Source organism: Cryptomeria japonica, chromosome 1 (genome assembly GCF_030272615.1).
Source record: "Cryptomeria japonica chromosome 1, Sugi_1.0, whole genome shotgun sequence".
Taxonomy (NCBI): domain Eukaryota; kingdom Viridiplantae; phylum Streptophyta; class Pinopsida; order Cupressales; family Cupressaceae; genus Cryptomeria; species Cryptomeria japonica.
Genome location: NC_081405.1, coordinates 670,034,914 through 670,047,539, shown reverse-complemented (window position 1 = coordinate 670,047,539; position 12,626 = coordinate 670,034,914). Strand labels below are relative to the sequence as shown.

The following is a 12,626-nucleotide window of genomic DNA, read 5'->3' as shown; positions in this document are numbered from 1 at the left end:
CAAAAAAGTCCACAAAACACCTCCAAATGCAAATCACCTAAGTTGGAATATTGCCCTAAGTTGGAATTGGCTGGGCAATAAAAATTGAAGTCTGAAAATTAATGGGCATCCATTAATGGAGGTCAAATCTGAAGCAAACCTCAGATATGAAGCGAATCAGCAAGCTGGGAATGATGGCAGCCACCAAGCATGCATGGAAATCCACCAAAATGTGGCATAAATCACTCTTTAAACAAAATCAAAATTTTCCCAGCTATGGCGCCAAACTAAAATTCTGAAAATATCATCAATGGCAGCCCGGATTTGCAACAATGGAGGTCTGGAACAGCAAGCAAAAAATGGAGGAAAATATTGCCCAAGACTCGAAACACAAAATCGCCACCCTTCACCAAAAATCGCCAAATATGCAAAAAATCGCCAAACTTAGAAAATCGAAAATCTAGAAATGGTCTTCAATGACAGCAAGGGGAAATGGATCAACAAGCTGGAAAAAATGGAGGAAAGAATCCTCAACCTAACACTTCACTTCAACACTTTGCTAAAATTCGCCCAACTTGGAGAAAAATCGCCTTTCATGGAGACACCTGGCAAATTTAATAATAAAATAATGCTAAGGCTCCTCTCTTATACTTGCTTTTACCTCTCACTTTCACCACACAAGCAATGTGAGATAAAACACTTGCTTAAATACTTGTTTGGTAAAAACTAACTTGCTTCTAGAAGGTTAAAATATTAAATGTTTATTGCAAGTTATTAAATTTTGCTTTTAAAATTTTAAATAATCATTAATCATTATTTAAAAGCAATTAAAATGGGGCTCACTTCTTAAAATATTGCAATTTAAGTTTAAATTAAGCCTCCAAGGGAAAATCGACCCAGGCATGGAATCATCCTCGACGTTGTCCACACTATAGTCCGCACTCCAATCCGCACTCTTGGTGGAAAATTGATGGCAGTCTGGATAAATCCCGGCACTTAGCCAAATTTTAACACTTTCAGGGAAAAATTGATCCAGGTATGGATAAACAGTGGTGGAAAATAATAGCCAGTATGGATTTCAGGGGAAACCCATGTGTAGTGTGGATTTTGAGTGGGGGAAAAGGGTGGGTAGTATGAAATATGAGGGGAAAAGCACTAGCATGGAATTTGACTTTATAACCCTTGGAATATGGATTTCCTTTAGGAATTTGACAATTTAACCACTCAAAATCACTTAGAAACTTCAAAATTAGACTTGACTTAGGCAAATTTTCCAAAAAGATGAGCGAAATGCTAGGAAATATTGGGATAAAGTGCGAAATCAACTTAAATAATACCTTAGGAGCGAGAAAACAACTCCAAAAGGTCTTGGAATACCCTGGCACTTTAAAATCACTGATGCGCGTGTTTAAAAACACGTTAACACTTAATAGGACAACACTTAGAAAAAAACTTTGGATCATTAAAATATCAATGTTTGCAGCTTGATCCTATAACCTCAAAAACCCTAGACGGCACTAGGCATGATCAAAACTCCGAGACTCGGGCATGGGAAACACAAAATTGCTCATTAAGCAGCCAAAACCCTAACCTAACAACGCAGAAAGCAAGAAAAGAGGGGGTCCCCGTTAGCAATGGGGTGATGTGTGAAAAGGTCACAACAGTAGTGTATGCTGAAAATCTCAAGGGGGACTTACGTTTACGAATGTCTTTCAAGCTTCTAGACTTAGATGGATTTATCAATTTTAGGCTCTCTTTTTTTCTGGATTTATCGGGATTTAGACTTTCAAAAAGGAAAAAGGGGATAGGGTTTAAGAAAGCTGATCTAAACCTACGAATTCAAGAGACGGTATTAAATAGGTGTTCTCAAGAAACCGCACTTTGCTTCGCCACACTAAGGACAACTACACAAAGCGGGTGCAATCTTCAATGGGTTGTGCTTATGATCGAAGTTTTGGCATACATAGGGGATAGACTCAGACTAACTTTGCACAGTGGAATGGAAATCATCCATTCACCAAAAGTATGAGCAGAGATACACCGTTAATTAATACTTATCAAATCCTTCATTCAATTCTAACAACTTTGAAAGCAAATCTAAATTAACTTCTAATTAATGTGTTAAGGAAATTGAAACCATGCTAATCACTCAAATAACAAAGATTACAAAGCCTTAAGAGAAAGCACACATGCAATGTATTATTTGAAAAATGACCTTCACGCAACAATATATCAAAAACCTCACACTCTCCAAATGAGAGGAGGTAGCCTTATATAGTTTTTCAGAAAATAATGAACGGCCAAGATCAAACAGTGATCAAGGGCCCAGATTGGAAGTTACAAACCCTAATTAGGGTTTCTCAAAACTCTATCAGTTAGAATGAACAAGAAGAAGACAAGTGGCGTAGCTGCTATTATTACTAAGATAAGTGTCCAGTTTCCCCTTTTGCAAATTCAATGTACCTGGACACAATAAGTCGCACTTCCTCTATGGTCACACTGAGCAAATTGCTTATTTGGAAATCAACTATATCCACGTCATCAGTACAGGTGGCGAGAGTATCTTCCCAGCCGAGTGCTTGTGTCAAGAAATCTTTGTCTATGCGCATGAAGCTCGAGACTCTGGAGAAATTTTCCTTGAGAACTAGCCCTGTAAATTTGAAGAAGTTTCCTTGAACTTTGTCCCTCAAATTCTCTGCACACATATGCTTCTCTCACACCTCATCATGTTGTAATATCTCAGCTACCACAAGGAAACCTTGTCTTGAATATCTCTGACAGTTTTTTCAATTTCTACACACTTAGCCTCAGATTTTCTCAGAGATTCAGCCCTTGTAACCAAGGCAAAGTACCAAGTGCTGAAATCATACAAGTCACCAGGCTGGATGACTTTTTTGTTTACAAGATCCTGCCGAGAAAGTCCTCTGATTACCTTTAGATATGGAATAATCCTCTTTTGAATATCCTCCATATCTTCCCATATGGAATAATCCTCTTTTAAAAAAATTCATGTGCTGCTATTAGGTTCTCAATGAGTATGTCAGCACATTTTGAGGCATCCACAGTCCATTCTTTCACTTCTTTGAAGGTTACCTTCATGCCTTCATAATCCTTTAACGACTCTTGTGGAAGAGGTATGGGCAGAGTAACAGGTACCTCCTCTCGATCTAGAGGTTTCGTAAAATGTTGACAATATCTCTTCCATTGTTGATTCTCTTCCTCAACCTTCATTCTTTTTTCCCTCTCCTTGGCTAGTCTTGCCTTGAGGGCATTGCAAGAATCATCAAAGTCTTGGATCTCCTGAGCCTGAGAAGGCTTACCCAAACCCACTGTAGTGATCTCATAATCTTCTGGAGCGACATTGTCCCGAGTTTTACCTTCCTTTGGCACAACTATCTGAACCATTCTGAATCCTGCGCTATCTCTTTGAATCAAAGAGAATCTCTTGGCTGGTTTGGGCGGTCTTATCTCAATCGGTTCGCTCACCATAGCCAAGAATGTTGTTGTGTTCTCCTCTGAATGATCCTCTTTAGGAGCCTGAGCCTTTATTCTTTCCTTTAACCAATCTAGAATGGTTGACTGCTCCATGTCACTTTCATCAAACTTATCCTATGTTTCCTTTGGTCCTATAACTATACCATCTAGGAATTCCCTTGGAAACTCAGGTTCTTTAATTTGTACATTCTTAGCAGATTTTGGCTCTTGGGCTGGTTCTTCCATTACCTGTTCCACTGAAGGGGAAGGAGCTCTGTAGCCTTGACTGGAGCAACGGATGCAGTACTTAAGGTCGAATGACCCTCATCAAATTTATACTTTCTACTTGTATCTCCAACTACTTTCTTTCCTTTACCCCTCAAAGAAATTTCTGTGGATTCTTTCCTTTTTCTGGATCCAACACTTTTTGGATTTCGAGCATTACCTGAAGAGATACCATGGTTGGAAGACATTGATTCATTGGTCCCCATGAGATCATATGTGAGATCGATACCTTTGGATTTAAGATCCTTTGTCTTCTCACCTGCCCACCATTTCGAATATTCAATTATTGGTCTTATAAGGTCACTCAAGTCCAACCTTTCAAAATCTGACCAATTAACCAAGGCAAGGGGCTCATTTCTCAGTTTGTCAAAGTGAGGCTGCTCAAACTCGGCATCATCTTCAAGCTGATCTGCTACTCTAAATACTTTTGTTGCTCTAATCAAATTCAGGGGAAGTCTAGACCACAATCTCTTTTTGACTTCAAAATTGTCAACCGCATCAACCCAACAGTCTTCGAGATCCGGTCTATGCTCGAATATTTCTCCATCAACCCTGTTCATCTGGTGAAAAGGGTCAAAATGTGTTCTAGCCTTATACTAGAAGAATGGGTACCAAGCAATCTCCTTTTCAACACTAGCAGCAACCTGTGACGATGGACATGTCTCCAATCCATTTCCAATAGTGAGAAGATGTTCCTGCCTTCTTCTGCTTCTCTCTCTGAACAATCATATAATTTTCCAGTTGCCTAACAACTTCAAGCAACACTACCCTGTTGGTGGGATACATAGGTAACTTGTAAGGAGATCCAGAGAATCCTTGAATTCTCAGATAAGTAAACTTAGGATACTAGATGTACCAATGCCCGAATCTGCTGATAAAATCTTTAGATTCCTGGGAGAGCCTTTGATGCAGACCACCTTGGAGTGTCCTAGTAATGTGCATTAAGAATGCATCGTTGACTTTTTTGAAGTGAAATTTTTCCACTAAGTGCAACTGCGGGTAGCAATCGAAAAAAACAAACTGATTTTCTTTATTTCCCACTTCTCCTCTACAAGTGAGTCCTCTGTATCTATAGGTTCGAGAAAGAGAGTACACTAGATAGGAACTCATATAGAATGTCATGTTTTTCTCTAAATTCTTCAATTGGTCATCAAGATTATCACTTATAATCCTTGCCCAATCAATCATCTTCACTCTGGTATTTATCTCATTGATGAAGTAGTACATCCAAGGCTCAAATGGCGCACCTTGTGGACTACCAATGACCATGTTTAACAAAACTATCAAATCTCCAATATCTTCCTTGAAATATGCTCTTATAAGATCCTTAGGTAACTTGGAAGCACCTTTCCTTGGCTTTTCCAACCATTGATGATTGATGTTGGCCTCATATTCTTCAATGTTATCCTGGTACAGCCGTGTTGCTTCTTCCTTGGTTATGTAAACAGGGTTATGATATTCAAGGATGTGGAAAGCTTTCCTGATAGCAACATCGCTAACATTTGCCAAGACTCTCTCGTCAAGTGCTATGATCTCTCGGCTTATAGAATTGTAGTGCTTAGAGCATTCTACTGCCAACTCAATACATTGCATCGCTGGAAGGAAACCAACAGCCTGTACAATTCAATTTCTCATCATCTTTCTGGCAGTTGTTGTAGGCATCAAGTTGTCTAAGCCATACATTCGCTTCTTGAACTCCCTCAGGTTGTTATGCCCCAGGTTCGTGTCCCTGACCAGCTTCCACATAGACCTCATCTTGGATTCCGGAGGGGAATCTTTATACTTCATCTTGGCTGTGAGGAACCTACAAAACAAACAAACTTAGTTAAATTCTATACTTTCAGGCGTAATTTGTGAGTTTAGTGGCTAAGTAGTCCTTCAAAAATTGGATTTTCAACACTTAGATATTCTGAAAATCCTAAGGAAATCCCTTGAAAATATTCTAACTTAAGGAGCTTATAGTCTGATTTAACTTCAAAATCAGAATCCTTAAAATTTACTCTAACTTGCTTGAAGGGCAGAAAATGAGAAAGAAACGAAGGGAAATCTATTAAATTTATTCTTTCTCCTTAAACTTTGAAGAAAATTGGGTTCGAAACCCAATGCCCTGACCTCAAAACTAATTTTCACCTTTGAAAAATGAAGTTTGGAGAAAAGAATCAGATGTTAATCTCAGAAAATTAATTAATATGCTCTCCATACTGTCAAATCTCTTCCAAAATCTGTGTTGAAACTCGTGAAAATGGTTGAAAAACTCAGGAATAAGCTTGGGGTCTCCACCAAAACCCTTTCAACCTGCATAAAACCTTTCAAGTTTATTCTCAATTTGCTCTAGAAACTTCGAATATCAAGTGAAGAAATGAGGAATGAAGCAGGTACTTGTATTAGAGTTGAAATCTGAAATTAGAAACATAGAGGATCTTCAAAATTTGTTTCTAAGTTGTTATTTACTCTTTTGAATCTGCAAGGAAACGTTTCTAATTTGGTGTTTAGTGAACTTGTCAACACTTGGGCAAGTTCGAACTTCATCTTATCTTCCCAATGCAAGTTTCTAAATTCATTTCCAGTTTACAAATCAAGCTTGATCTTCAAATCTTCGAATCCAAAAACTTTCTACTTTGATCTCAGTTCGAACTCTATCTTGAAATCTTGCTGACCTCACCTTGGAATATTCTTTTGCTTTCAAACTTAGCATGTCTTCTCATGAAGCGGACTTTATTGTTTTGATTCTCCTTGCCATGGCGCACTTGAACAAACTTAAGAACCATTCCTTATGCCTTAAGGCAGACTTCATCTCTGTCATGCACCAACATACTCTCCAAGGGCGGAGTTCATGCACTCAACTTCAAGGCGGACTTTGGAGGGCGGACTTTGTCTCTCCTCCGTGGGGCGGACTTTGGAGGGCAGACTTTGTCTCTCCTCCATGGGGCGGACTTTGTCTCTCCTCCATAAGGCAGACTTTTTAAGACTTAGGTGCAAAGTAAGGCGGACTTTTTGAGACTTAGGCACCATTTGCTTCTTATCTTACCTTAGGGTGGACTTTGGAGTTCAACACTGACACCTCACCTTAGGCGGACTTTGGAGTCTCCCTCTTCATCATGGGGGGACTTTAGAAAACTTCACCTCACTTTGCTTGCTTCTTACCTTAACCTTCATTGCAAGGCGGACTCTGAGTTGGCTATGATCTTAGGAGGGCGGGCTTTTTCTTCCTCTAAATTTCTCAACTTAGACAAGGCGGACTTTTGAGTTCACACACTACTTTGCTTGGGTGGACTTTCTCCTACATGTGCACTTTGGAGGGCGGACTTTGCACTTTAAAACTCCTTCATAGGGCGGACTTCATGCACTCGACTTCAAGGCAGACTTTAGAAGACTTCATCTCACTTGGGCAGACTTTATGAAGATCATGACCATGCTTCCCTTCCATGAGGGCGGACTTTTGAGTCCCTGACATATATTCACCACCAAACATTGATTAGCCAAACTTAGAGAAATACTTGAAAAACTTCAAAATTTGATAACTTCATCAATTTTAGCCAGATTCACATGAAATTTGAAATCCATACTCAGGTAACCTATCCGAAGCATCAGGACCCCTAAAATATAGGAACCTAGCTTTTTGGGTCAAAACTTGAAAGTTTTCGATCGCAATCGATGCAAGTCAGTGGTGTTGGTGTAAACCTTAGGTTCCCACTCTGAAAAAGCAAAAAGCAAACATCCCTAAAAAATAGGGAAAATTTTCTAAAAATAGCCATCTTGGGGATCGAGCTAAAAATGCCAAAAAAGAAACTTCTTAAAAATAGGAAAAAGCAAAAAAGCAAACTTTCCAAAAATAGAAAGTTGTCCGAATTCGCTCAAATCAATTGCGTTCTTCGTCCTTTGGCCTTTCTAGGCACTTTGACGGTGTCTAGACTTTGTTATCACTTGGCTTGCAAAAACTGAATTTCAATCCTTAAGACTCAAACCGTTCAAAACTTGACAGAACTGAGCAAAACTAAAGTGGAAGACAATGGGACACAAACAAAAACCCTAGAAAGCACCAAAGGAGAGGGTCCCCATCTTCAATGGGGTGATGTGTGAAAAGGGTCACAACAGAAAGCAAGCACACTATTAGTGGAACTACAAGTGGCAATGGCATTGCGTGTGGTTCACCTAATGTTCATACATCATCTAATGTCGATGATGATGATGATGATGATGATGATGATGATGACGACTTGGAGAATCCATTTGATCATTAAAAGTTAAATTTTCCCAATTGTTTAAACTTGAACTTGATATTGAACTTTAAGTATATGATGTTATGATGCTATGATTACACATTTATGTTGGTTTTGTTGTTTATATGATGCTATGTGATATTCTAATCTTAATTAATGCTTCTAGGCTGCATATATATATGATTTTTTACATTGTTTTTGTACTAATGAACCCAAAACCCAAAAACAAAATTTGCAAAACCAGCCAACCAGATCCCCAAACCAGAACCTGAACCAGAACCGGCAACTTAATTCACAAACTTCATTTAAATATATCATGTAACATTTTGAAATCACACCTTAAACAATCAACCTACACTTTAAAAACATGTTGAACCCACTTTACAAAAATAAAAAGTATTAAAAACTACAAAATATAGTAGCTGCTATTCATCCCACTGCTAGCTGCAGTATGTCCACGATTCAATGACAACAACTGACTGCAGACACAGTGATGTCAAATATTCCACATGATCACAGAGAATCCATGACAAAGGCTTCTTGACAAATTATTCTGTAGCAGATACAGCCTGATGGTAGGAGACCCAAATAGAAATTGTTTAAGAGCCTGTTTCTTTTGATAACTGATAAACATTGTCATTATTCTGGGACTTTTTTTCTACTTTCTGCACATAGGTTCTACCAGGTATGGCTAGATCTAGCCTCAGTTCACCCAGGGCACGGCCCTGCCATCTCAGGTACCCTGTCGGCACATCCTAAACACACCAGTCTCAGGATAGCTGGGACAGCAGGGCCATACCCTAGGCAAACCCAGCTGGGACCCATGCCCAGACCGGAACCCAACCTATTCAATACAACAACAGGGGATCTAAACTGAAGAACCTAATAAGTTATAAACTGTAGTGCCAGCTCAGTGAGCATCTCTTGTGGACAAGATAACAACCTGGAAAACTGAAGAAGCAGGTCGGTGCATTCAAGGCCTGGAATACGCCAAGCCAAAATCTAAAAAAAATTGTTATTACACAATTCAGCATTTAAAGCTCACATACTAGCACACTGTAAGATCTAGTGAGTTGTTGTCCATTGGGTGGGACTGGGAAATGTCATCAAAACCAAGTTGAACCAAGCAACACAGGACCAAGAGATGCAAATCTCCAAAGCCAATGCAGAAGAGATCTAAAGCATTATCTTTTGGGGGGCAAGCCCGTGATACAATTTCAATTTGAAGACTACACGTAAAATATCAAAAGCATTTCCTAATGCTATGTACAAACTATTGAGCAGAAACATGGAAACAGTTCATTTTTACCATCCATTTCGACGAGTAGCTGGGTCATAACCCTGTCACCAACAGATACTCCATCACTTCCTTGTTCACGTGCTACAGCTAGACCATCTATCTCATCAAAGAAAATGATGGAGGGAGATGCTGCCCTTGCTTTTGCAAATAATGACCTCACAGCTTTTTCAGATTCACCAACCCACTTGCTGAGAAGTTCCGGGCCTTTCACAGCTAGGAAATTAAGACCTGACTCTGAAGCTACAGCACGGGCCATAAGTGTTTTACTGCAACCTGGAGGACCAAACATCAATACACCAGAAGGGGGATGAACTCCGATTCGTAGAAAAGCATGCTGATGCTTTTGAGGCCACTCCACAGCCTCCTTTAATTGTTGTTTCACTTCAGCTTGCCCCCCAATATCACTCCAGCGCACCTTGGGTATTTCCAATATAACCTGAGAAAATGTGAAAGAGAAACTAGATTTTAGTTTGAATATTCTTATTTTGAACCATAGAATTGAGAGAAAGTAAATACAACTTCTTTGCACAAAACACATAACTACTATAGATCAAAGAAGCCTGCTCCCATTCCTCATTTATCAGTAATAAAGCATAAATAACATAATAAAGAAATATTGGCCTATAAGTAACCAGCATTTTTAACTTCAAGTAATTATTTACACTTTTCATGCATTAAATTTAAATATACAAATGCTTATTATTTGACTTATGTGTGTGAAATCTACTAGCAACAGTGATGGCTATAAAAAGTCATCATAAGCAATGTTTATTTTTATTTTTTAAAAAGGCAAGCTAAGAATATAAATTAACAGAATATTTTGACAAAAACATTTTAGGCAAGTCCCATACAATTCAGAGTGCCAGTGGACCCAACTTGAGTGATATATTTACCTCTCGCATAGCACTTGGTCTCACTTTCATTTTTGCTCTTTCAAAGTCATCCATTGTTATTTTCAGCAGCGAGGTTTCCATTAATCTAGCTTTCTCGTCTCCCAATACTTTATAACTTCCATCCATACATGTATCTCGAATGGAGATAGAATCCTCTAATTGCTTGTTATCATTATCTGAGCAAATACTTAAATCTGAAAGAAGACCGGTTACACACTGCAAAGAATCTGACGAAGTCATAGAAACTTGTGAATCGCAAGTGATTTCCGTGGCAGTAGGACGCTCGTTCCCAGGAGCTTCCAGTTGTGGACAATAACTTTTCTTAACATTACAGGAACCCTGCATGTTTATATGTCGACGAAGAGCAGACATAGCAGCCTCGTTACACAGAGCACTTATATCAGCACCCACAAAACCATGTGTGCTTGTTGCCAGAGACTGAAGATCTGCTTGAGTAAGACAATGATTCATTTGGCAAAGAATGGCCTCAAATATTTCTATTCTTTGCCTTGGAGAGGGCACACCTGCAAAATTTAAATTTTATGTTAAGACTTATATGCCTGATAATCTAAACCTGAAATAAGTATCTCTACCTGTAATCATTGTAAAACTTGCTTATAAATTCTTATCTCTATCATCATAATGTATCCTTTAAGGCCATATTTTGAAGAAATGTTTGCCATTGATATTCTAGCTAAATCATTATTGTTTCCAAAATCTAAGTATTACCATAAAAGAGCACATATTTTCAAAATAAAAAAATCCAAATTTGCATCTCATTATCAATTTCAAGCTTTTTGAACCCAATTTTCCCAAAATGTCTTCAGGGCCATATTTTAATTATATAAATAATAAATTAATCCTCTAGGTCAATGTAATGCATAAGAGGATCTGGAGATGAAGTGTGCAGTTTGGGGTGTGTGGGGTGTTTAATGGGTACGCAGGGGGCATGGGTGGCTGTGTAGCCATGTTTTCGAGTTTGCTGCTCTTGTTTGGTGTGTTCTTTGCAGGTTCTCTGTGCACGTGGGGGTTGTAGCTTTAATTTTGACCTGCAATATAAAGCCAGGAAAAACAAAACCCCAAAATTGCACCAAGATCTCTCAAAAAGACTAACCAATGGCACTCTATAAGCTTTGATACCATGTAAAATTTGGCTATGGAGTTAGCCACCCAAGATCTAGCAGCCTAATGGAAAACACAAGAACAAGAGAGAAACAATGTGACAAGAATAAACTGTATTCCTATCAAGAATGCAATTGAATCGATGAATGTACACACGAAACCCCTTGGTTAAATAGACCAAGGTGAAACATGGTAAGGCATAAGATTATGATAAGTGTCTTAATCTTATGACATGATACATAAAGTGTTATCTTATCACCCACTTAAGGTGGAAAAATGATAAAGTGATACATCCACTAAAAGTGGATCACCCACCTAAGGTGGAAAAGTGATAACATGATAAAACAACCAAAGGTGGAAGTTCCACATGAGGTGGAAAGTGATAATATGATAATACCACCAAAAGTGGGAATCTTCCTATGTGATCCCTAAGTAAGCTTAAGTGATGTAATTAAAACCTAGGTGAAGAACAAACAAAGTACAACACTTTAATTACACCAACACTAGGGAGCCCTCTAGAGACATTGCACTTGCAATAATATTTATCCATCATCACTAGAATTAAGTATGATAAATATCCAAATGCTACTTTATCAATCTTATGACTATATGCAAAGTAGTCGATGTAGTATGTTGAGGGACCAACATCCTTGTCAAATGTGACCAAAAGTAAATTTATAGAATATGGGTTTTGCAAACAAGGTGAATTAACTATTCCTTATTAATTCTAACAATTAATGCATAAACATTATTTTTCAAGGCTGCAAACCATCATCTTTTAGCTACACAAACATTTGAAAACCTTGCCCATATGTTGCTAACCCTTGCAATACTCAATTGATCAAAAATCTTGCATTACCAACAATGTTACGCGTTAGGCACATAATTTCTATGACCTTCGAACCACCTCAACTTTATGATTGCCATGAACATTCAAGTATGACACATAATGATGGCTGACTTTATGACTCAAAGGACATTTTCGACAAAATAAAATGACTAAGTTTATTATTGAAACACCTACAACCAAGACTAATTGACATTAATATTTCCAACTCAATTGACCCCTAGATGGCAAAGAACTTTACAAACAAGTTCAAATACTCGTGTGGTCTTTAAGAAGACATGAGAACCAATAGACATTGATTTGATGGACTCAAAGTTTAAAGTGGCCATTTTTTAACTAGAGACAACAAACCTAGAGAAGTTGGTTTGCACAACAAGGTTGGTGTTCAATTGAAGGAGCTTCAGCTAGAGACGTCTAGCAAGTCTAGCAATGAACATGTCAGGATGTTTGTTGTAAATTATTAATTCATTGAGGTATTGACTCGTTGTGATTGAAACTTGATGTAA

At 38.3% G+C, this 12,626-nt stretch overlaps 1 protein-coding gene across 5 annotated transcripts in view; it reads right to left on the bottom strand.

The window, feature by feature from the left end:
* LOC131045391 (calmodulin-interacting protein 111) overlaps positions 1-12,626 on the bottom strand; it is a 72,915-nt gene that overhangs the window by 17,322 nt on the left and 42,967 nt on the right. For all 5 annotated transcript variants that reach the window (XM_057978974.2, XM_057978975.2, XM_057978973.2 and 2 more), the window contains 2 exons: positions 10,152-10,675; positions 9,268-9,694 (listed from right to left, as the gene is read on the bottom strand). In XM_057978974.2, the coding sequence (XP_057834957.2) occupies positions 9,268-9,694; positions 10,152-10,675 (951 nt within the window). The remainder of the gene's footprint in view (positions 1-9,267; positions 9,695-10,151; positions 10,676-12,626) is intronic.